At 43.0% G+C, this 26,085-nt stretch overlaps 1 protein-coding gene across 4 annotated transcripts in view; it reads left to right on the forward strand.

Annotated features, from left to right (window-relative positions):
* DOCK11 (dedicator of cytokinesis 11) overlaps nt 1-26,085 on the forward strand; it is a 189,349-nt gene that overhangs the window by 18,632 nt on the left and 144,632 nt on the right. For all 4 annotated transcript variants that reach the window (XR_004347927.1, XM_032618688.1, XM_032618686.1 and 1 more), the window contains exons 2-6: nt 22,333-22,449; nt 22,533-22,622; nt 23,431-23,513; nt 24,530-24,599; nt 25,481-25,576. Coding sequence is in view for 3 of the 4 variants with exons in the window: in XM_032618688.1 (XP_032474579.1) it covers nt 22,333-22,449; nt 22,533-22,622; nt 23,431-23,513; nt 24,530-24,599; nt 25,481-25,576 (456 nt within the window). In the remaining variant the exon portion in view is untranslated. The remainder of the gene's footprint in view (nt 1-22,332; nt 22,450-22,532; nt 22,623-23,430; nt 23,514-24,529; nt 24,600-25,480; nt 25,577-26,085) is intronic.

The raw sequence follows: 26,085 nt of genomic DNA on the forward strand, positions 1-26,085 counted from the left end.
AATGAAATGGGTATAAGAACCACTGAAGTCATGGTGAAGAGGTACCTGTAATTAAATTCAGCCTTTGATACAGCTGTGTTCGCTCAATGAAGCCCATGTGCAAATCCAGTCATTCAGCATACATTAGGGGAATCTGATTTTTGAATAAATTTGATTGGAACCCTTTGGCAAAGCAAAGAATCCTTTTGTAATGCAAATGGACACCCGCTAATTTATGTCTTTTGTAAGGTAGGATTTAATGCTTTAAGCTTATACAATTCCTGTGCCATTTAAAATCAGATTGTTTTGGTGCCCCGGAGAGAAGAATTGCTCTGGGAAGTTGCATTAACTCCTTCAGCCCTGAGGAAACCATTTAGTAAATTATTGTTTCTGGGAACTAAATAATACCCGTGTCACCTGAAAGATTTAAAATAGCCTTTGTAAGTGGCTCCTTAGTCTCTGAAAGAACATGACTCATTCCTTCATTGTAACCTGAAAGAAATCCAAGTGTCAGAAGACACTGGGAAATGGACTTAAGTTATACTTCTAAACATCGATACTAGAGGTTTTAAATGTTAGGAAACCAATGTGATATGGGTTAAAAGTTGATGGCTGGAGCCACTATATTAGGATGTGGCTGAAAGGGCAAGGGGTGGATTGAGAGTCCTTTCTAGAATATTCCTTGGGAAATTCTTGCTGGCGGCATTAAGAGTCTTGCGCGCTAGCTGAATTCGATATACCATGGGTTGTCTTATTCTTTTGCCCAGGGAGCCCACCTTGACCCCCTGCGTTTCTGACTGCCCCGTGTTTATACATGGCTCCGTAACGTTCCTTCTGCCAGCTTTACTTAGGGTTACTTCCCCCTCAAGCAGCCTTTGGATCCTTCTTCTGCGCATGACCAGTGAAAGGAAACTTAAGTGTATTAGAACAAGTCTTGTGTTAGTGCTGGGAGACAGATTGCATTCCCGTACCTCTTAAAACCCATGTTCTTGACAATGTAAATTGGGGCTGTGGAGGGTGAGATTGTCCAAGTCTGGGTCAGCCATTGCCTTTCACTGACCTCAGTGGATGCTGCTTAATGGAAAGATATGATCAGGGTTCACCCTATGGAATCATTGCTTAATATTGTAGATGACTCATTGGAACTAGTGTGTTAGAAAATCACTTCCAGATGTGTCACAGAAACTTTTCCAAGAGGGAGAACTAAACTCTGGAAAACTGCGTTGGTTTTCTTTTTTTCTTTTTATGCTCTTAGCGCCAGAATCAAATCTTCCTGTAGAGGGTGAGTCAACATATATTTGGAGTTCTAAGTAGTATGATCCTGTTCACTTACTGTGAGACTGGCACCCATCTTCTCTCAATGATGAATGGTCTGGAAGCCTTACCCAGTCCCTCCGGCGCTGGCCTCATTCTTTATCGTTATCAGCAGACATCTATGGAGCATTCCTATGTGAAGGCTCGTTGCTAGGTCCTGCGAAGGGTGGAAGAAATAACTAGTTGAAGAGCAGTAGAAGTACGGGGTGATACAGCAGTCTGACTGAGAATGTGAGCTCTGGCGTCAGCGTCTGAGTTGAAATGCCACTCTGGTTGGAGAGTGTTGAGAAAGTTACTTAACTTTCTAAATAAGTCTCAGTTTCTTGGTCTATAAAATGGGAGTGACAGTGATAATAATACCTACTTCATGAGGTGAGCCGGAGGCCTAAATGACACAATTCATGGTAAACGCTTGGCATCGGCTACATAAGTGTTAGCTGTTATTATTCATCTGCTTTGTCCCCATGTGTGGTTTGGGTGTGTTCGTGTGTGAAAGAACATGAAACATGAGTTGTTGACTGATGCCCTCCAAGAAGCAACTCCAGTGTATGCTTCTGTGAGTTCCTCTTTAACTTGATCTCGCTCCAGCAGAGAATTCGCCGGCCTCTCCTAGTCAGTGAATTTGGAGTTGGGCTGTCTGAAAAGAGATAATGGGTTGTCATCTCTTCAGAGGCACAGGATGACAGATCTTGCAGATTACGCAACGATCAGAAGGAAAGTATTCATAAGTAGCACAGCCTGGAGCCCTTGTAAAAAGCCCAGCCTGCTTCAACAAGGTACCGTTGGTAAATAAAATCTCATGATTTCCAGTCTACTTATTTTTTCACAGCTTACCTGTTATCATGTTGCATTCGAGCGGTTTTCTATTGAATGTGTATTCTTCTCCCAGATCTCAAATCAATATGTGTGTTTCTGTACTAGAATGTGGTCAAAACATTTTTAAAACTTGCAGACTGCATCAGAAGAGGAAAAGGTCAGACCCGTAACTGTTAAGTAGAAATTGGTGTCTCTACTCATTTTGAAGAATTAAACATGGTTAGGAATTTGTGAAACTGCTACTGAAACTACTGTAGTGGTTAAGAGCATTCGTGCCAGAGTTAAACAGCCCTGGCTTTGAATCCTGAATGAATGAGTTTTCTATTGCTGCATAGCAAATGACCACAAACTCAGCCGCTTAAAATAACACACACTTCTTATTTCAGTTTCCCTGGGTCAGAAGTATGGGCAGGGCGCAGCTGGAGTCTCTACTCAGGGTTTCACAGGTGTTGGCAGGACTGTGATCCCATCTGGAAGCCCAGGGGCCTATTCCAAGCTCCTTCAGGTTGGCACAGTTCAGTTCCTTGTGGTTGTAGGACTGATTGGACCCGTTTTCTTGCTGGCTGGCAGCTGGGGGTGGCTGTCAGTTCCTAGAGGACAGCCTCAGGTCTAGCCCCGTGGACCTCTCATAACACATCTGTCTCCTTCTTTAAGGCCAGTGGGTGAATCTCCCTCTCCAGGAGGGGCCCAGTTCCTCTCCCAGGGTTCACCCGATTAGGCCAGGTCCACCCAGGATAACCTTCCCTTTGATGACCTTGGAGTCAATTTATTACTAACCTGATCAGGGGAGTGATATCTCATAATATTCACAGGTCTGGCTTACAATCAAGGGGAGGGAATTATACAGGGTGAGTAGACTGGGGGCAGACCTCTTAGGGGGCATCATAGAATTCTGCCTACCATCCCCGCCCGACCTCCCTTAGTCTCAGTTTTCCCATTGATAAAGTGTGAGCAATGATAGTATTTTCTACCTCACAGGATAATTGCGCGAATGAAATAACACGTGTAGTGCATTTAGCACAGCACCTGGTGCTTAGCAAGCTTTCAATAAATGTTAGAATGGTAGAGAAGAGCTACTTTTCTTCCTCCCCTCGTACCTTTTCTCTCACCCCAGCCATCCCATAATGTGATGGCTTTGAAGGTAGAGCATGTGAGCATAGGCTAAAGGAGTTGAGGGTTTTTTTTTTTTTCCCCTAACGATTTAAGTACAGAAAAGGATTTCCTAAGAGTAAAGATGAAATTTCTAAGACGGTTGTTTTGGAATGTCTAGGTGGAGGCCTTCCTACAGATATCCTTCTCATTTGATTCTTTGCTAAATGAATGCATGTACACTACTCAATTCACACCCTGGGGTATGAGAGATCTAGTTAAGGGAAAAGTTTCAGATAGTCTCCTTATGAAAAAATGGTTTGGTGGATCAGTGATCTATAATTGAGAATACCTTTGATAACAAATGCTTACTTCGTAGAGCAGGACATATCAATTTACAGGACCTGCAGTGGGGTTCTAACCTTTAGTCTTAGAGACATTCAACAGTTTAGCCTCACAATGGTCCTGAAATTTAGACTTAATTTATTCACATTCCAGGGGATTTGAGTGTGGTTCCACAGTCATCCCTAGAAGAAAATGCGTATGTGGTGCTTCTTCTGATTGCCTGTAGAAACCGATTAGACTTCAGAAATACTTGGAAAATAAATTCCGACGTGACAGAGTGGTTTAGAAAGCCCCATTTTGCCAATAGGAGTAGGGAGGCAGAGAGGGAGGAGGGAGGAGAAAAGAAATGAAGGGCAGAGGCATACAAAAGGCAATGTCTGAAGTTTACAAACAGAGGGAGTCACTTCCTGGGAGTTTGAGTCTTCAAGAGGGAACTGAACTTGGGTGTCACTTTTCAAAGTAATGACTTAAACAGTCCATTCCATTCAGCACTAACACATCTGCGTGTTGATCTCGCATGTGAGAAGTTTGGAAGTTCGAGTGTGTATAGTCAAGAACCAGCCAGAGAACGGGTTAGGGTGAAACGTCTGCCTGGTGGAACTGGGGAACCTTAAAAGTCTTACAGGATCCCATGTCCCCACCATCCTGACCATCCCCATTGGGCTCACCTACCACACCCAGCTTGAGTTCCCTTTCTGGGACTCTCGCTAGCATACGAGTGTCCTACAGCACTAGCTGCCTAGGAAGGAGCCAAGTTGGGGGGAGGAGTTATGAGTTGTTACCTCACAGAGACCTCAATTCTTGTTCCTTTTCCCTTGAAAAGGAAGTCTACAGAGAGGTATGAGGATTCCCGTCCCTGTCTATACTTTATTTTTAAAGATTTTTAATTAAAATTTTTTTTTTGAAATTTTATTTATTTTTGGCTGCGTTGGGTCTTCGTTGCTGCGCACGGGCTTTCTCTAGTTGTGTCGACCGGCTTATCATTGCGGTGGCTTCTCTTGTTGTGGAGCACGGGCTCTAGGCGCACAGGCTTCAGTAGTTGTGGCGCCCGAGCTTAGTTGCTCCGCGGCATGTGGGATCTTCCGGGACCAGGGCTCGATCCCGTGTCCCCTGCATTGGCAGGCGGATTCTTAACCACTGAGCCACCAGGGAAGCCCCCCGTCTATACTTTAGGCTGTCTGCCTATGCCCTAAAAATTTTACCTGTACTTTCTTTAAAAAATAAAGTTGATTAAGAACTTTTGTGCATCAGAGGGCACTATCAAGAGAATGAAAAGGCAGCCCACAGAATGGGAGAAGATATTTGCATAGCGTATACCTGATAAAGGATTAATATCCAGAATATATGGGGAACTCCTATGACTCAACAACGAAAAAACAAACAACTCGATTTAAAAATGGGCCAAGGACTTGAGTAGACATTTCTCCAAAGGAGATAAACAAATGGCCAATAAGCACATGAAGATGTGCTCAACATCACTAATCTTTAGGGAAATGCAAATCAAAACCACAATGAGATACCTCTTCACACCTGTCAGGATGGCTGTTATCAAAAAAGTGGAAAATAACAAATGTTGCAGAAGATGAGGAGAAATTGGAACCCTTGTGCATTACTGGTGGGAATGCAAAATGGTGCAGCCTCTGTGGAAAACCGCTTGGCAGTTCCTCAGAAAGCTAAATACAGAATCACCATACGATCCAGCAATCCCACTTCTAGGTTATAAACCCAAAAGAACTGAAAGCAGGGGCTCATACAGATACTTGTACACAGTGTTCCTATCCACACATCCTATCAGTGTTTGTATCATATTATTCACAATAGTCAGAAGGTGGAAACAACCCAAATGTCCATCAACAGATAAACAAAACATAGTACATATGTACAGTGGAATCATATTCAGCCTTTGGAAGGAATGAAATTCTGACATGAGCTGCCACATGGATGAACCTTGAAAATACCATGCTAAGTGAAATCGGCCAGACACAAAAGGACAATTATTGTATGATTCTGCTTATGTGAGGTACCTGCAATAGGCAAATTCATAGAGACAGAAAGTAGATTAGAGGTTCCTGGGGGTTGGGGAGAAGGGGGAGTTAGGGTTTAATGAGTACAGAGTTTCTGTTTGGGATGCTGAAAAAATTTGGACATGGGTAATGGTGGTGTTGCAGAACAATATAAACGTACTTAATGCCACTGAAGTGTACACTTAAAAATGGATAAAATGGGGCTTCCCTGGTGGCGCAGTGGTTGAGAGTCCGCCTGCCGATGCAGGGGACACGGGTTCGTGCCCCGGTCCGGGAAGATCCCACATGCCGCGGAGCGGCTGGGCCCGTGAGCCATGGCTGCTGAGCCTGCGCGTCCGGAGCCTGTGCTCCGCAACGGGAGAGGCCACAACAGTGAGAGGCCCGCGCACCGCAAAAAAAAAAAAAACAAACAAAAAGATAAAATGGTGAATTTCATGTTATGTATATTTTACTGTAATTTAAAAAAGCTAATAAAATTGATTTTTATCTTTTTGGATTATAATAGCAATGCAGGTTTGTGCTAGAAAAATTGGGGGAAAAGCAGAAAAAGAAGAAAAAAAATCACCTATAATCCCATCACTCAAAATACAGAAATCTTTAATGTTTTTATTTGACCGTATTTACTTTTAACTACTCTCCTCTTGTCAGTAAAATGACGCTCACTTTCTACCACTTCCTGTGTAGGTAGTACAGTAGCGCCTACTTATTCCCCCGTGAAATTTTGGTGCCTTAAACAATCCCCAAACAGAAAAGAAATAGTAGTGAAAGAAGCAGCCGCCGTGGCAGGCGTCATGTCTCAAAGCTGTTGAGCACATCATGGGGACTTAATAGGGTCAGCAGGTCTGGCTTCCAGCTGCAGTTCTATGAAAAGTGTATGCAAGGACTTTAAGGTCTTTGGTCTTTCTCATGCTACACACTGAGCCCTGGAGCAGCATCACATCTAGCCACGAATTCAAGTCCCTCTTAGACAGAGTGTGGCTCTTGCTTTAAGAGAAGGTGAGGGCTCTTAACTCTTGCAGTCCACTGGCTGCCTCAGGCCCTTCCGAAAGGAGCTCTGGTCACAGCCCAGAGGGAGAGAAAGATGCTGAGGCACAGCTACGGGCCTGCCTCGGCCTGCTTGCCCGATGGCCACTTCACTTACAGCCTGCAGGTGGCTGCTGTCAGGTTGAGGTGTTGACAAGAAAGCAGGGCCGAGCCTTTGACCTGGCCAGTGGCTGTGGCTTCTCCAGTCGATGCCAGTATGTTCCAGGAAACTCTTGCAGGGTCAGGCCTGGATTGCTCCCTCAGAGGGGCCTCCAACGGTCAGAGGAAGGAGGAAGAGCCTCAGTGGTTCAGCGAGGGACGGGATGGCTGATAGAGAAAGCTCTGAAGCCTTTCACTGGGCTTGGCCTTGAATTCTTGCAAGAGACTTATTTGCTTTCCTGCTTGAAAATGGGATAGTGTTTAAATACGGGATGAAAAGTACAGTGGAGGGAGTGGACTTGAAGTGGTAAGAAATCTTGCAATTGGCTCATCCTCTGCCTATATATATTTAAAGCAAAGAAGCAATGATTCTGTTTGTCCAGAATTATCTTGATTGTGAAATATGTAAGCAGTGGCGGTGAAATAATCACACTCCTTAAACACAGCGGAATTCCACAAGCAAACAAGCGCTGTCCTTTGAACAGTCACCACCACAGGAGACTACACAATTATTCCCTAATGTCATTGCTCAAAACACAGGGAATTTCCCTCAGAATGAGTTTATGAGTCGTGTGAGATGATCCGGGCCTTTACTATATAGTCGCATCTCGTGTATTTTGTTTTATCACCTTTTTAAAAAATATATCATTAGGTGAGAGTCCGCATTTTGGTAATAAAGGAGAACCGTCATTTAAAAAAAAAATCTGACTTCTAGTGGTTTGTGTTCCTCCAAGTCTATAATTACGTCATTGTTGCCACCTGACCCCCTTTTTTTTCTGGTTGATATAGGTCCAGTCATTTTAAGCTAAAATGTTCTCTTTCTTGGGCTGGAACTTCGCACAGCCTATTGAAATCCCTAGAATTTTTAAACACCTTGTGTGAGAACTTGAATAAGGATTTACTCTTGATTTTTGGAGTGGTATGTCATACACATAGCAGGTGCTCAAGAAATATTTGTTGGTAGATGGGCTTGGAAATCAAAGGCAGTTGTGAACACTGGTCCCAAATTCTTTGTACCCTGAAGTTTCTCGAACCCTGTAACTATCAAAAATCAACAGTATGAATCCAATTTAGAAGGAGACAAAAATTGAAAAGAGATCGAGAAACATCAAAATGGTCACTAACAGTGATCCTCTCTGGATGATGAGATTCTAAGGAACTTTCATTTTCTTTTTTACATTTTTAGATTAAAGATTATTCAGTGAACATGTATTGCTTTATAACGACACAAAACCAGTAAGTCCTATATAAAAATAATGTAGTCTGTTGGTATGAAGTTAGTAAGGCAGTAGATCTTAGCCTCTCTTGGGTCACACACTCCTTTGAGGTTCTGGAAAGCTCTGGATCCTTTTCCCGTAAAGGTGTACATAGAACATTTTCCATATAATTTCAGACTTTCACAGATCCCACGTAGCCCATCCAGGGATCACTTAGGACCCCAGATTAGGAACCAAATTAGGAGTGGAGAAAGTGGCACCCAGAAAGGAGTTGAGCGCCAAATAAATGTGGCAGGATGCAGGGTTATATGAAATTTGTTAACGTCAGCGCGGGGACATCGGATTCAGTAGAACAGCCCTTGCAGCAAGCTATGCAGGTCAACCAGGACGCCATTGTAAGAGAGGGGATTTTCCATTCGTGAAACCTCAAGTGTCCTGTTCTCTTGCAGGGCGTGGGGAGCTGACAAGGAGTAAGTAAAAGCCTTGAGGGTGGGACTGAGAGCCCAACTGGGCCTAGGATTTGTATCCCCGTAAATGAAGGCCTTGAGCACTCAGTCAGGCTCTTCTCCTGCAGCAGCAAAGACGGGCAAGCAGGGGGCTTGATCTAGGGCTGGGGAGTGGCCATGGATGTGGTTCCGAATGACAAGGGACTAGTGACCGGGCTATCGGCCACGGGGTCCAGGTTGAAATGAAAATGTACACAAGACAGGAATGCGCTGTAACATGGAGAGAATGGGCAAGGGTGGTGTTAGCCTAGTTGGGGATTGTCTTGGGGAGAAGGTGTGGAGATTCTTTTCTGGGAAAGACATAGTTTTGCCATCATGACAGTGGTTCAGCCACATAATATAGGTAGAGGCTTGTAGAGGCAGCGTTGTTCTAAGTCTGAGGTCTTGCAGTGGCACTGCACCGGATGAGGAACGTTGCAAAACGGGGATGCTTAGATAAGGGTGTGGGGAGCGCTTCTCGCCAGAGCTTCTGCGCATGTGTGGCAGGATGCATTTTGGATAACTTTTAGGGAAGGAAGCCAGAAAACATACCCTGGGCACATTCAGCACACAGTAAGTGTGAGCTCAAGGGAGGGGAGGGATGGGGAGAGAGAGGTTGTTCAGGAGGAAGTTTGGCAATGGGAGAACTGTTACCAGCGCAAAATGAGTTTTGCTGGAGTCATCAACTTTCTCTCAAGTTTAATTCGAATGCCCAGCCAACACGATTTTCTACCTCCTGACACTTTACATTTCTTCATGTAGGTGTGCCTGGTTCTATGAAAACTTCGTATATGATGTTGTGAATTTACCAAAAGAGAAATGAATGAGTGATGATTCACATTGTTAAAGTGTTCAGTAGCCTGCCTCCTTTGGACAGCTACCCAAATGTGTGTATTTCAGTGAGCGTTTTGTAGTTGGTGATCATCTTGAAAAATTGGAAGAGGCAGGAAATCTTAATGTTGAGGGTTAGAAAGATAATGACAGCACAGGGAGATCAGCTCAGCTCCGTGCTTTGTGACCACCTAGAGGGGTGGGATAGGGAGGGTGGGAGGGAGACGCAAGAGGGAGGGGATATGAGGATGTATGTATATGTATAGCTGATTCACTTTGTTATACAGCAGCAACCAGCACAACATTGTAAAGCAGTTATACTCCAATAAAGATGTGAAAGAAAGAAAGAAAGGAAGAAAGGAAGAAAAAGGAAGAAAGAAAATGACAGTGGATTCAGTTTGCTCATTCAGTCATTCAACATAAAATTTGGGGGTGCTGGGGATAGAGCCGTGAATAAGACAAAGGCTCTTGAATCACAGAGCTTTCATTCTAGTGAGGGGAGAGGCAGAAAAGGAAATGGGCACCTCAGCTCTTCATCATGGGACTAGGATGGGGAAGGAAGTTCAGGCATTAGCTCTGGGTTTGAGGAGGTGGGTAGCAGTGGGTAGGAGGGAGTGGCCATTTGCACCTAGAAAGATGGGCAGCTTCACGGAGTCTTGCAGTGAGGCTGGGGGAAGAACTGGCAGAGGAACAGCAAAGGTGGGGTAACGGGGCCCATTAGGAGATCTGCCCACGGGGGTTGGAGGGCCTGGGCCGGAGGCTGGGGGTGGAGGCCAGATCTTATAAGCCTTGCTAAACGGTTCAAGCTTTTTTCTGCAGGCTATGTTTTTAATTTTAATTAAGAAAATTTATTATTATATTAGTATATTATGCATTCTCCAGGAGAATGTAGTGACTTTCCCATTTTTACCCCAACATTTTTCTCTGCTTCACAAATCACCAACTCTGCAGGCTATGTTGAACCATTAAAGGGGTTTAAACAAAGGAATACTGTGATCCAACTTACGTTGCATCGAAAATTTAACCATTCTGAATCAAATTAGCCATTGAAAAGGTGTTGGAAACAAATTAAGTGCAGATTGGCAGTTGATCTTTTCAAAATGAAATGTTCAGGCGAATTTAATCTCTGTCACAAGGAAGATGCAAGCAAGTATTTCTCTTTATTTCTCTGTTAAAGAAAAGCTCTTCACAGAAACAGAGCCCTCACTTTATTTTCCTCAGTAGTTTCGTATGCAACTCTAATGAGTAGTTTTCCATAATTCAGTGTATTGCTCCTGGAAAATGTAGACAGTGGGACAGATTTTCAGCCTATGCTGTCATTTTATGGATTAATTTCCATTAGCGCTGACCTTCTGGCTTGCAGTGCATAAATATGAGTAAAACATCTGTTCATGTCATTCCCCTGCTTAAAAACCTCTCTGCTGGCTCCCCATCGCCTACACTAGGAAACAGTCCAATCTCATGGCCTCGGCATCTGTGGTCCTCCGTAAACGTGCCTTTCCAGCTCTTCCCGGCCATTTCTCCTTATTCTGTGCGTCCCCAGACTCCTTGAACACATGCTTTTCATCCTCGTCTATTACTTCCGCTCTCATCTTTGCCTGCAGTGCCTTTCTTCACCTTGCCTGCCATGGGCGTTTTTATTCAGTCCTTCAAGGCTCAGCGCACATGCTACCTCCTCTCTGAGCTTCCTTCGCCCGTGGAATTAATCTGCATCCCCACAGCACTCTCTGTGTCTCCTGTCCCAGCTCGTATTCCATCGTGTATTTTTATCCCATCGTGTATTTTTTTTTTTGGCTGCGCCGCATGGCATCTTAGTTCCCCGACCAGAGATGAATCCGCGCCCCCTGCAGTGGAAGCTCGGAGCTTTAATCACTGGACCACCAGGGAAGTCCCTATCCCATCGTATTTTAACTCTCTGTTGAGGGCGTCTGTCTTCCCTTCAAGCTCATGAGTTCCTGAAGGGCAGCACCCACATCTTGCCCACGTTTGTTTTCTCAGCTTTGTAGCCCACTGCCTCTGGCACATGGTTGATGCTCAGTGGCAGTCAGAACTAAGCTGTGTGTTTTGTGTTTCTGTGTAAGAGCTCCAGAAGAGCCCTCAGGGAGCTACAGGGCAGCAAGCCTCACTTTTGTTCCAGGCCTGCCAGTGGAATCTCTGGCTACAGCCTAGCTACAGTGTAGGATCCCCACACATTGACACCTAACCATTCTACTGAGGGGCCTGGTGGTTGCTGTACGGGGAACTCTTCTTCCTAAATAGTGGAGGGGTTTTTTAGGTATAAGGAAGTGAAACTGGATAGGTTATTTTTTTCCCCTAGCTTTCTTAATAGCTTTGTTGAGATGTAATTTGCATACCATACAACGCACCCATTTAAAGTGTCTGTGTCAGTGGTTTTTAATATAGTCACAGATATGCGCAACCATCACATCGATTTTATAACATTTTAATCACCTCAAGGATATTAACTTAAGAACTTCAAAGAACCTTTCACAGGGGTCAGCCCCTAAGACTCTCCTATCAGGTGGTATCTCTGATGATACAGGTTTGTCATAGGGAGGGAATTGGCTTAAAGAAGGAAACAAAGGTGATATACAGGCATTTTTTAAAGAAGAAGTTGTGTAGAAAAGCTGAATAGCCAAGGGATGGTTAAGCAAGGGATGCTGGTCTGATTTAACACCCTTTCCTAAGAGTTGAGAGAGGCCAAGCTCTAGGAGCTGTACCCCAGTGAGACCCCATGAGGCTGGATAATGTGGACAGGAAGTGAGAGATGAGTTTCTGGATGGACAAGAGCTGGGGAGATAACTGAAACTTATTACTAGGAGAGTAGGTTTTGAGCTTGATTATGCTACGCTAGAGCAACATGGGAGTGATTGTAGACTGAACGCTGAGAACAGTCTGTGCAGGATGCGTTAGGGCTGGAAGGACAGTAAAACATGCAGCGTGACCAGGAAGATCATCTGTAGATTCCTGCCTCAAGTCACCAAAAGGCAGAGCCTACTGGAAGAAGGTCTGCCTGTTTAATCACAAGTGGGTAGATAGGATAAACATGGCTCAGGTCACCATATACTGGAATATTATACCAAGACATAGGGCATCTCCTGATATTTTAAAGAGGTAAACTTAAGAAAAATTAAAGGACCTCTCTATTTATTTCAAATAGCTTTTAGAATGTATTATCTCATGAAGTGGTATACACTGAAAATACTGGTAAGGTTCAAAAAAGGCAGAGAGAATTTCAATTAATGGATAGATCCAATATGACCAATTATGGAAAATGAAAATATTTGTAGAAAAGTGCGTTTTTGCCCCTGTCAAGGTTGGTTTTCAAAATGGGGCCCATCGATTTTCTTTACTCCATTGTCAGGAGCAGATTAATGGGATGGATAGACCAGTGGTTGGATCCAGTGTGGAAAATGATGTGTGGCTGGCTGATTTATAGATTACGGAGCTTTTGTAACGAAATAGGCTTGTCCTGCTGTTTTCAGATGACACAAACAGGACCTTTGGGTTTTTATGTTTTCATGGAATGTTAGTAATCTAGCTGGCTAAATCCACATACCTATAGAACATCAGTGCACTTTACATTTTGTTCTGCTTAAGAATGCAAGGTATGTTATGGTTCTGTTTGTCACACTCAGGAAAAAGTCAACAAGATTTCTTTTCTGTCATTACTGGAGTGGGAACGAAGATCCAAGGCAGGTTATAAATTAGTTGATGGGCACACAGTCTAATTTCTCCTTGCTTGAATGAATTGTCTAATAATTTTGTATGTCTATGTGAACTTGTTAAATTCTTTAATTTGTTAGAAAGAAAGCTGTTATGTGTAACCAAGGTGCATTTTCTTTCTTTCTGTCAATAATGGCTTGCTAAAGAATAGAAACAGTGTTCTTTCAAAAAGCTACTTTGCCATACTCTCAATTTATTCAATCCTTTCTTTTCATTTTTACCTCTTTTTGTCTTATCTTTTTTTTTTTTGCGGTACACGGGCCTCTCACTGTTGTGGCCTCTCCCGTTGCGGAGCACAGGCTCCGGACGCGCAGGGCTCAGCGACCATGGCTCACGGGCCCAGCCGCTCCGTGGCATGTGGGATCCTCCCGGACCGGGGCACGAACCCGTGTCCCCTGCATCGGCAGGCGGACTCTCAACCACTGCGCCACCAGGGAAGCCCTTGTCTTATCTTTGAGTCATTTAAATACTAGCAGAAAGTGGACACAAAACGTAAGGAGTGATTGAATTCAAATCAATTTTCCTACCTGTCAGCCAGCATATTGAGTAAACATAATTATCAGTTAAAGTGAAGTTTGGGGGTATGGAGTTCATCGAAATTCTATTTATTCATTTGTAGATAATCTAGATTATTTGCGTAATATTTGAGTTGGCTGTAATGAAAAACACTTGTTAACCGAGTTTGATTTAATCATATAGTACATATGAGACTTGTTTATTTTGTGATTTAAAAAAATAATATAAATTCTTTGTAGGTTTTTAAAAATAGTTCTTGAGTTTATATAAATAGCCGAATAGACTTAGAAAAGGGAAGTAATTTGGCATTTAAAAAGAATTCCTCCCTATGTGAAAACTCTAAACAGGGAAAGAAATGAGTTTTCTTTTTCCTCAGTTAGATTTAAATACCTTTAGAACCTCATTTTGCTGATTTCTTGGAATCAGAAATTAAGTTCAAGCTGGGATCTGAAAATGAATTCTGAAAGCCTTAGCTAATCAATGACTTGTCCCTCTCTCCTTGTGTGCTGCCGTTTTAGCTTGGAAGGCATACATACATGTAGGATCAGTCTCTCTCTATTATTCAGCCGGTTATCCCTCATGCACCACAAAAGCTTCTGGCTTTGTAGTTCTCACGGCTGTCTTCTAGGTTCTCTCTGTGGAGGATACCGAGGTGAATTAGACACGGTCCCTTGACAGTATCTTACTGTTGTTTTTTGGTAATCTGATTCTTACCCACTTGAAGTCAAATCTGCCAACTCCTTTCCCCAAAGTAAAAGACCTAAGGTGCTAATCCCTACTCATTGATGGCAAATGCTAAATTGGAAGCAACAGCTAAGAAATGTAAAACTCCTTATCCAATTACATTACAAGCTCTGCAAGGCACTCATGCTCAGCATCATCAGGGCGATGAGAAGGCAAGATCTCACTTTGGTAAAAATGATGGTGTAGTTGAAGTAAGTGCTAGCAAATCCTAAAATGTCAAGTCCATCCAAGGAAATTAAACACGGTAGGAGTGAGGGTGGGGAAATGTTTTGGTTTTGTTTAGGTGTTATGGTTAGGGGTACTGGCTCTGGAGTCCATCAGATATAGATTTGAATCCCAGCTCCACTAATGTGTGCCATTGGACCTGCCTGAGCCTCAGTTTCCTTGTCTGAAAATGGGCACAGTAAAAGAACCTCCCTTGCAGGGTTTTTGAAGGAATTAAGTGAGATAATAGAAAATGCTTAGCTTGGTGTATATTAATACTCAGTGGAAAGGTCAGCGAATGTACAAGGCACTGTTTCCCCCTCCAGGTGTTTACAATCCCGCTAAGGAGACGAATATGCAAAGTACCCACAATGCAATTACAGCTGCATGTGAGCAAATGCCGCAGTGGTTGGGAAGGACATTATGAGCTGTGGGTGAGAGAGGTTGGAGGTTGGGCTGTCACAGGAATGATGTGAGAGCCAAGGTGTAAATTAGGAATAAGCATGACCCCGTGGTCTCATGAAAAGTATGATTTTCCCTTTAGCTCTTAGCTTTAAGAAAGGTCAGTGTCTTGAATGTGATTTGTATGTGCGTTTTTGTGCCAACATTTGTCCTGAAAAACAACCTTTATTAAAATGTGTTTGTGTCGGGCTTCCCTGGTGGCGCAGTGGTTAAGAACCTCCTGCCGACGCAGGGGACACAGGTTCGAGCCCTGGTCTGGGAAGATCCCACATGCCGCGGAGCCACTAAGCCCGTGTGCCACAACTACTGAGCCTGTGCTCTAGAGCCTGCGAGCCACAGCTACTGAGCCCGTGCACCTAGAGCCCGTGCTCCGCAACGAGAGAAGCCACCGCGATGAGAAGCCTGCGCACTGCAACGAAGAGTAGCCCCCGCTCGCCACAACTAGAGAAAGCCTGCGCGCAGCAACGAAGGCCCAACACAGCCAAAAATAAAAATAAATAAATTTATAAAATAAAATAAAATATGTTCGTGTCTATTTTGCCAAGTCGGTTATACTGACTGAAAAGATGGCCTTCCCTCCCCTAGCATCATCATCAGATTATATTAATTCAAAGCTTCTTCGGTACTTGAGTTCCTTTTGGGAAAGAGGGAAAGAAATGAGCTGGTGAAAGGTAATCATACGATTGAGGAAAGACAAGGTCATAACAAAGTGAAATATTCTTGACATGAAACTTATGAAAAAGTTCCTTACAGTTACGGTTCCTTTGTTGCCATGCTGTGTAGGGTCCCCCTCTAGAAATCTCTAGTCTGCAGTGGTGACGTTTCTCGTTTCTTACAGAATTTATCAACTAAAGTAGAAGACAAGATGAAATGATCCGGGACCACATATACCCATACAGGGAAATTCTTCTGATATAAATGTGAATAGATGGGCTTGCACACTTTAATGTGCAAGAACACTTGTGCAGTTGCTTTGTTGGAAGAAGATGTGGTATCAGAGGGTCTGACAGATGCATGGAAGCCAAGTGGTGCTTCAGGTTATAACAGCCTCTGTGATCAACTTAAACGTCTTGGGTTTATCCGCCTCCCGCTCTAGACCGTGAGCTTCTCAAGGGCTAGCACACAGCCTGGACCTTAGCAGGGACTTGATAAGTGTGCTCTACCACCAAACCCACTTTCTTTTCTTCGTTGCCGGAAGCAGCATGTCCCCAGTGGCCATTTTGAGCGCAAAGTGTTATTTTGAGATCTCTGGAGAAAGCGCTCCAGACCCTGCTCCAAATGTCTGAAACAAAAGGGGAGCTAAATCCCTTAGGGGGCTCTGGAGACATTCCCAAGGGAGGGAGGTGGGGGAAGGATGGGAAGGAGAGACTTGCGGAGTAACCCCCTCTTTTTGAGTCTGTTCCTTCTTTTCTAAGATGGTTGTCATTTTCAATAAGATTATGTTCAGATGCCATTGAAACAGTCTGATCACAATACTGCAAAAATCAGCTTCTAACTTTTGGGCTAAATCATTCTCCTTCATAAACCAGTCGTTGCCGTGCTCCGTCTGGCACCAAAACTTAATGTGGAGAAGCGGGTGGCAGTGGGAGATTTTTGAACTGGCTCTGTGCCCCACTGCTAAGCCTTCTGCCTGCTCTGCTCTCTCTCCCAGTGTGATACAGAAGGGATTCTGTGAAGCCAGTGTTCACTTCAGACTTGCAGAAGAGACATTCTTAGAATTCTTAAGAACTAGTTTCTAAAAGTCGAAAATTTACCAGCAAACGAGTGACCTTTGGTGTAATATCTAAGCAAAAGTAACCCAGGCTGGGGCCTCCCTGGTGGCGCGGTGGTTGAGAGTCTGCCTGCCAATGCAGGGGACACGGGTTCGAGCCCTGGTCTGGGGAGATCCCACTTGCCGCGGAGCAACTAACCCCGTGAGCCACAATTACTGAGCCTGCACGTCTGGAGCCTGTGCTCCGCAACAAGAGAAGCCACGGCGATAGTGAGAGGCCCGCACACCTCGCTGAGGAGTGGCTCCCACTTGACGCAACTAGAGAAAGCCCTCGCACAGAAGAAACAAAGAGCCAACACAGCCATAAATTAATTAATTAATTAATTTTAAAAAAAAAGGCAAAATTCCTTAAAAAAAAAAAGTAACCCAGGCTGATTTTGCACTGTTGACACGGAAATATTACGCGATTATGATTGCTTTTTAAAAATGCAATTGAAATGATACGGTTAAGTTTCTAATGCGAGCATAAACCGGCTTACTAGTAATGTGCGCTTGTAAACACATGAGCGGCTGGAGGGTTGACTGTATACCTGCATATACATATTTACATATCATTTTAGGGTCGCAAGCTTGGTTTTACATTTATACATACATAGTTAAGATGATGAAAGATCAGTCATCCTGTACAGTGGATGTACAGGGACCACCACAAAATCATAAAGTCTTAAAGTGTTTGATGCTGTTAGTGACTCCCGGTAAGAATCCATTGCATCCTCTCTTTGTACCAAGAAGCAGACTGTAACCGAATCTGTACTGATGAGTTCCCTTTTTCAGTCTCTGTCCTTTCACTCTATGTTAGACATCAGAAAGTTATCTCCATTTGCGGAATTGTGCATTTCTTCACAATTTTGAGGGTTTACACGTGGAAGTCTATTTAGATTTGGTCCGAGTGGCCTGAGTCTGGAAGAGTGTACTGTGTCCTGAACCATGGCACAAAGGTTGACATTTAAAACTTTATTTTTTGGGGATTAGGAAAATATTGACTTATTTTCCTTTGGGGGGGCTAATATAAAGCTTACTGTTTCAATAAATGTATTTCAATGAAAGAGAGATTTGATTTGAAGAAAAATATGAAGTATATGATAGTGCAGAAGTTGTGGCAGAAATCTTGAAGATTGTACCATGAGTAAGTCGAGTTCGGGAGACACTTAAGAACAGAAAAAGGCTCAGTAGTTGGAAGACTTGGATTTGAATCCTGATTCTACCGCTAGATGTAGATAGCTGATCCTAAGCTCCGAGCCAGTTTCTTCATGTACGAAGTTGAAATGATAGTATTATCCTTGTCTATTTGATGCGTTTTGGTTAAGAAACGGGTAGAACATATATTGAAAGTGTTTTCTTAAAGGCTGCAGAGTCATCTTGGAGTGAAACAACCACCAAAACCCTAATAATATGAGCAGCAAGTTATTTCAAGAGAGCTCAGGAATCAGTGAATGAGAACTTTCAAAGGCAAACCTTTTTTTCTTTTCCCCCTGCGTGGTGAAAACTGAGTAGGTTCCAAATTTAGGCTGACGGTTTTCCTGTCACTACTTAGGAAGAGAAGACTGAAACATATGCTCGCTTCTCTCCAGATTATATAAATGCTTTTGCCTTTTACTTAACGCTGCTAGAGAACTTATAGAAGGACGCAGTGGGACCTTGCTATTATTTGGGTGTTTATGAACTACTGATTATTATTATTTTTTTAAATAAATTTATTTTTGGCTGCATTGGGTCTTCGTTGCTGTGCGTGGGCTTTCTCTAGTTGCGGCGAGCGGGGCCTACTCTTTGTTGTGGTGCGCGTGCTTCTCATCGCGGTGGCTTCTCTTGTTGCGGAGCACAGGCTCTAGGCACGTGGGCTCAGTAGTTGTGGCTCGCGGGCTGTAGAGCGCAGGCTCAGTAGCTGTGGCTCGTGGGCTTAGTTGTTCCGTGGCATGTGGGATCTTCCCGCACCAGGGCTCGAACCCGTGTCTCCTGTATTGCCAGGCGGATTCTTAACCACTGTGCCACCAGGGAAGTCCTAAACTACTGATTATTATAACACAGTTTTCTTGCGTTAGGAAGAAGCACCTTTTCAGGCCAATCAGTGCACGAACTGGCAGGAGGGCAGTGCCCAAACCTGAGAGAAAGACCCTTTTTGTGTGTGATGGAAGCTTTATTTCGGGTAACCCTGTAAGTCTGATAATCAAATCATAAATCCGAATAGGAAAGTTAGATAAGGGTTATGTTCTAGACCGCTGGGCAGAGCTGCCATTAAGTCATGGTCATTCCAAAAGTCAAAGGTTTCCCTTGTCTCTGATGCCAACAGAGTTACAGCTGAATCCTACTGACAGCTCGAATTGTGCTTTTAATTCCGGGGAGAGGGCTGGAGAAACAAATGGGGATTGGAGGCAGCTGGGGGATGGGAGGGGGCCCTTAATCCTTCTCTTTTTCTTTTTGTAAAAATGAAGCCTGATTCACAGGCCTAGATCTTCTAGGGGAAGATTTGTGGGACCCAGAATAGCCACCCCAGCTTCTTCTGCAGTTGAGCTACCCCTGACAAAGGAGTAGGAGTGAAGACCGAGAATGCTTAGTTGAATCAGTTTTCTATGAAAAATGAAACCTCGTTTTCTGTAACATGAATATGTGGCCTTTGAAACACAGGGAGAGCTGGAAGTTTCATTTTTAGAAGGCATATACTGTACATTTCAACAAGTGATTCATTTTGACGTATCCTTTAGCATAGTAATTTGACAACTAGGTTAGAAAGCTGAAGGAGGATTTTCTTTTTCAAAGTTACTTGGAGCAGGTGCCTGTGAAATTATTGTGCAGAGAAGATTAACAGATGCTAATTCAACAGGTTAAACAATGAAATTGGAGGACTGTTTTTGCAATCTGTATTGGGAAGATAGTTGGCACCGAAAGCAAAACTTTGAAATTCAGTTTCTAAGGCTTGCCTTTTTTTTTTTTTTTAAATCGAGGTAGTTGTTTTACAGCGTTGTTAGTTTCTACTGTACAGCAAAGTGAAGTAGACTTCCCTGTGCTATACAGCAGGTTCTCATTAGTTATCTGTTTTATACGTAGTAGTGTATATGTGTCAGTCCCAATCTCCCAGGCTTGCCTTCTTAGATGGGGCTTTATTCACTTAACTTCTCTGAGAAATTGATCACAGACTCTAAGTGTTAGGGCTCAAGCTCCAGTCACAGTGTCCTTTCACTTGGGTCCACGAAACATGGTAGATATGGGACAAGGGGGTCAAATGTTCCTATCAGAAAAATCTCTGAGTTCACAAAATAGAGGAGTTTTTTTTCTTTTATTTCAACTTGTTTTGCACGGGTATCCGTAGACGTGATAGGGATGATCTGCTTCATTTGATCTCATGGGTCAATAAATCCAAATTTAAGACTTGAAATGAAATATATCTTTGTTAGGATCTTTTTCCCCCAGATTTATTGAGATATAATTGAAAAATGAAAGTATATATTTAGAACGTACAGCGATTTAATATACGTATACCTTGGGAAATGATTACCACAATCGGAATTAATTAACACATCTGTCACCTCACATGGTTACCTTTTTTGTGTGTGTGAGAATGCTTAAGATATACTCTCTTAGCAAATTTCAAGTATGTAATACAGTATTGTTAGCCATAGTCACCGTGCTGTACATTAGATCCTCAGAACTCACTCAACTTATAACTGAAAGTTTGTACCCTTTGACCAACATCTCCCCGTTTTCCCTCACCCCGCTGCCCTTGGCAACCACCATTCTACTTTTTTTTAGATTCTACGTATAAGTGATACCATACTGTATTTGTCTTTGTCTGGCTTATTTCACTTAGCATAATGCCTTCAAGATTTATTCATGTTGTCGCAAGCAGTGGAATTCCTTCTTCTCTATGACTGAACAGTATTTCATTGTATATATGTACACGTCACGTTTTAAAAATCCATTCCTCTCTTGATGGATACCTAGGCTGTTTCCGTGTTTTGGCTGTGGTAAATAATGCTGCAGTGAACATGGGAGTGCAGATATCTCTTGGAGATAATGATTTCTTTTCCTTCAGGTATGTACCCAGAAGTGGGATTGCTGGATCATATGGTAGTTCTAGTTTTAACTTCTTGAGGCACCTCTATACTGTTTTTGTTAGGATCTTTTAGACTTGTTGAACACTGATTCTCATTCGTTAGAGTGGTTTACTCTCACTAACTAATCTTACAGAGGAAACTCTGTGACGCCCTTCAGATATGGAACTGCGATATAGCTGTGACCATGTATAAAAACGGTTCTCAAAGGATGGTTTGGATACAGCATACTGGAGACTGCCTCAAATACTATGTACACAAATACAAATATAACCCCTATTCCATTATGCTGTTAAGTTTTAATGTATCTTAAATTCAAGTTTTCTTTATACAGTTTTCATTATAAAATTATTAAGAAAAATAATTTAAGTAAAACGTTATTACTAGAAATCAATAATATATACCCGCCTGGGTTTACAGTAGTGTGTTGAGACATGGCTCTGGTAGAATCTGAATATCTCCAAGTTCATTCAACACTAATGACTGGTTGTCTACTGAGTGCCAGGTACTGTTCTAGGTGCTAGGGTTATAGTGGTGAACAGATGAAGGGAAATCCCTGCCCTTAAACAGGCAGAGCCGTAAAATAGACAGTGTATCAGATCAGGGTAAATTCAGTGAAGGAATAGATGATAGGAAGGTAGGTGATGGGATCCTATTCCAAGTTCAGTACCTTGAACTTTAGTATCTTGCTGTATTTCTCAGGGGAGGAAAGGCTATATGAGGTGGAAAGAACAGAGCTTTGGAGTCACAGAATCAGGTTTGAATTCCAGCTCTGAAGGTGGGCAAGTTACGTAACCTGTTCTGAGTCCAGGATTTCTTCATCCGTAAAATGGGAACAAAGATTTAATCTATTTCGTAGGGTTATTATGAGTCTTATGCGAAAAAATGTAGAGAAAGCACTTGGCACGGTGCCTGGTATCTAGAAAAGGCTCAGTAAATGCTGTTATCACTCTTATTAAATCAGTCACATCCTGGATTTCTCAGGGTCACTAACCCTGCTCCTTGTAACCTTGGCCTCGGGCTGTGGCCCTACTATCAATGGCCGGGTCACCTGGAAGTCCCACAGGGATCCCCTGACTTTGCCACCTGGAACCTCATCCTTTCATGCCCTGCCCATTGGATCAAGCATCTCCAGTACCCATGCCTGCCCCAGCTATTTGGAAACTTGAGATATCCTTTGGACAGCGTGCCTGGTACCAAGTAGGCACAGGAATGTTGCTACTTTTCTCCCCTTTAGTTACCCAGTGAATAGTGCATACTCAGTAAATATCAACTGACAGGCTTCCATATATGCCACTTTTTGTTTTGCCTTAAATTCAATAAATTGTTGGGAGGATAAGCAGAGTACAGGGCTGTCTCTCCTGAACTCTTGTGTTTAGCAGAGAGATCTGTGTTTGTATGTATGTATTTGGTGTGCGGGTCTAACTATGGAGAATATTTCCCTCATAAAAGTGTCTCCTTTAATTGCTGAGTATCAGTAATCCCTTCTTTGGTGAAATAATGTATCTTTGACACATGACGAGGAGGAACTACTCCCTCGTGAGTTTGACAGTATTAACTTTCTTTTCGTCTCTCATTAAGGAAAAGACCAAAGTTGTGGAGCCCTTGGACTATGAGAATGTTATCACCCAAAGAAAAACCCAGATTTACAGCGACCCCCTCCGAGATCTGCTTATGTTTCCAATGGAAGATATATCTGTGAGTTCACAAGCACTTCTTTAAAGAACAAAACTGCATTTTTCAAGGCCGTTCATAGAGCGAGGATGTTCTTTGTCTTCTAGATCTCGGTGATAAGTCGTCAACGCAGAACGGTGCAGTCCACTGTACCAGAAGATGGTGAGAAGAGGGCCCAGAGTTTGTTTGTCAAAGAGGTAAGAGGCTCAAAGGCCACAGAAGAAAATTCATCATTCATTCATTTTAAATATACTGTATTTAAAATACTCTTTCCTGGGGATATCTGTATGTGTATGGCTGATTCATTTTGTTGTGCAGTGGAGGCTAACACAACACGGTAAAGCAACCGTACTCCAATAAAATTAATTTAAAAATTAAAATAAATAAAATACTCTTTCTTTAGTGTAAATGGAAAATAAAATTACTAGAACTTAACTGACCTACATAACAAGTCTATATGATGTGATACAATTTAAATACTTTCACAAGTAGCTTGTATTCGTAGTCTTTTTTTTGTTTTTTTTTAAGAAGGCAAAGGACATTGTTTACTTTTATTTATTGATTTATTTATGTGGCTGCGCCGGGTCTTAGTTGCTGGCATGCAGGATCTTTCTTGCGGCATGCGGGATCTGTGGTTGCAGCATGCACGCTCTTAGTTGTGGCATGTGGGATCTAGTTCCCTGATCAGGGATCGAACCCAGGCCCCCTGCATTGGGAGCGCGAAGTCTTAACCACTGGACCACCAGGGAAGTCCTCTTAGTCTTTTTTTTTTTTATTTGAATACTCTTTGGACTTGGAGTCAGAGTGTCCAAGAGAACATGTGAATTGGTATTTATTGCCACCAACTGGTTTAGGAAGACACGGTTAATCCCCAAGGGAAGAGCCCAGTACCAGCATTCCCCAAATGATTTTTAAAAGTCTGTCAGCCTATTACCCGACATAAAAAAAGCAGATATACATGTACTTTTCCTACATTTCAAATTAAAGATTCTTATTTTCTTTCAGTGTATTAAAACTTATAGCACAGATTGGCATGTGGTAAACTACAAGTATGAAGACTTCTCTGGGGACTTTCGAATGTTGCCATGGTAAGTTTAGAATTTAAGGGAAACTTTCAAGAGGAGAGTTATTAAACATTTTACCTTTTTTCAAACCATTTGTGAAGCTTCTCAATTATAACATATAATAAAGCAAAACCTCAAAACACCCAGCATGTCTGGTAAATGTATTTTGGGTAATTGGATATATTTTAGCTTTGCTCATTGACATTTTTTCCAAGATGGACGAGTTCACTTTTTGGCTTTGGTACATCTATATTGACCATAAAATCATCTTTCTTTGATTCTGGATAATGTAGTGAGCATTTTCTAGTGCTGTCAGTGAAGAAGCTAGAAGACATTTGGCTCAGGTTGAAGGCCCCAGACATCTCTCGACAAAAGTACATCTCTTTGAGTTGCGTTGAAGGGCAGCCGTGAGCGCCCCGGCCCAAGATCCAGACTGTCAGGGTTCAAATCTTATTTCTACCACTTCCTAGCTGGATGACCTTGGGCTAGTCACTCAGTCACTTGAACCCTCACTTTTCTCCCCTTTCTCATCCGTAATACTATTAACCTCACAGGATATCGTACGGGAGATGTTTTGGAGAAATAAGACTTGGTGTAGCCTTTTGTAGTTTTCAAGGCACTTTCCCAGACGAGAAAACTGAGTCTTGAAGATGTCCTGTAAAGCTGAGTCCTAAGATGCTCAGTCCAGGGTCATACAGCAAACAGACGGAAGAGCCAGAATGACCTGATGTTGCTTTTAGGCCTGGGAAAGATAAGGTCCCACCACCAGTGACAGCTCTGGCACACATTCCTTGCAATTTCTGCCGTTTGGGCTTAGTTACGTCTTTGCTGCTGGCTGCACGTGTGGGAGTCCTTTTACAAAAGGTAATGCAAGTTTAGTCATAGGGGAGAATCTGACTTCGGAAAGGAGAAAACAATTTCTCCTTCTTATGTCTTGGCGTTTCCGTGGTTGTGAAAGAGAGAAGTCTACTCATCTTGCTTTTTTTTTTTTTTTTTTTTGGTCCTGCTTAGTGTCTAAGACAACTCTCTTGTATTTTCAGCAAATCTCTGCGACCGGAAAAGATTCCCAATCATGTATTTGAGATTGATGAGGACTGTGAGAAGGATGAGGTAAAGATGGGGGCAACTGCGCTGGTTTCTTCAAGATCACTTCTGCTGAGAGATTTCCCTGAGAAAAGATGAGGGAAAGAATTGTTTTTGAATGATCCGGGGCCAGCTTTCAAGCTGACGAGTGTCTTTAAAAATTTTTTTTTTTTAGGGGGCTTCCCTGGTGGCGCAGTGGTTGAGAGTCCGCCTGCCGATGCAGGGGACGCGGGTTCATGCCCCGGTCCGCAGGGGACGCGGTTTCATGCCCCCGTCCGGGAAGATCCCACATGCCGCGAAGCGGCTGGGCCCATGAGCCACGGCCGCTGAGCCTGCGCGTCCGGAGCCTGTGCTCCGCAACGGGAGAGGCCACAGCAGTGAGAGGCCTGCGTACCGCAAAAAAAAAAAAAAAAAAATTTTTTTTAATTGTTGCATTTCCAAATGGAGCTTAGGAAAAATCAAGTGAAATGGGCTGTGATGTGTGTATAAAACATGTTTTCCCACCTGTGGGACGCGCTTGTAGAGTTGCTTTTCCCGCACTGGGTATGTGGCATGGTGATTCATCTGGACTGTCCTGCCTGATAGATCCCTCTTGGGACAGATGGCCCGGATGTCTGTGACATTTTGAGGTGCAGTTTGACTGTTTATGTAATGCAGAAAACTCTCCCAGAACACAGTCCATACGATCCAGTAAATACTGAGTGCCTACTGTGTGCACGGCACAGAGCCTTTCATCCTGTAGTTAACAATTTCAAGTTTCATCAGGCATCTTCACGGTGGGGGGGGGTGGGGGTAGGGGGAACTTTATGCTTTGGAAAGTGAGGCAGGGCCTAGTTCGTGCCCCCCAACTGTTTGATTAGATGCCAAGCCAGCTGCTGTTTTTACTGATGGTTTTCGCTCTATTTCAGGATTCCTCATCTTTATGTTCTCAGAAGGGCGGTGTGATAAAACAAGGCTGGTTGCATAAAGCCAATGTAAATAGCACCATCACGGTTACCATGAAGGTAAGAAGTAGTTATTATATTATTTCATCATTTTAAGGATATTGCCGTGACTAGCCTGTCTGGAAACAATATTTCTTTTTCAAACTTTCTTACAAGGAGCCCTAGCAAAAAAAAAAAAAAAAAATCTTCAGTGAGAGGATTCTCACAAATGTATGGAATTTAAGAACTCGTACACCTTTTTAAAGAAATGTAATTATTACCTTCTGAATCAGGATGTTTAAAAAGGAGGCTGTCAGTTGAATGAAGACAATAGCTTTGAAACAAAAAAGGCATCAAAGGTTCCTGTGTGAAAATGAATGTAAATGAGTAGACAAATAGGGTACTCTCTTTCTTTAGCAGATATTAATTAGGTGCTTATTATACGCTGTTCACTGTGGGGAACATATGGCTCGCTAAGATGGGATCCCTGGCCTCCAAAAGCCTCCAGACTAGATAAGAAACATACCAAATTAACTACTATACCAAGCGGTACCTTAGTGCTGTCAGAACTAGAGACTTCTGTAGTCTGG

This window comes from Phocoena sinus, chromosome X (assembly GCF_008692025.1).
Source record: "Phocoena sinus isolate mPhoSin1 chromosome X, mPhoSin1.pri, whole genome shotgun sequence".
NCBI classification, from domain to species: Eukaryota; Metazoa; Chordata; class Mammalia; order Artiodactyla; family Phocoenidae; genus Phocoena; species Phocoena sinus.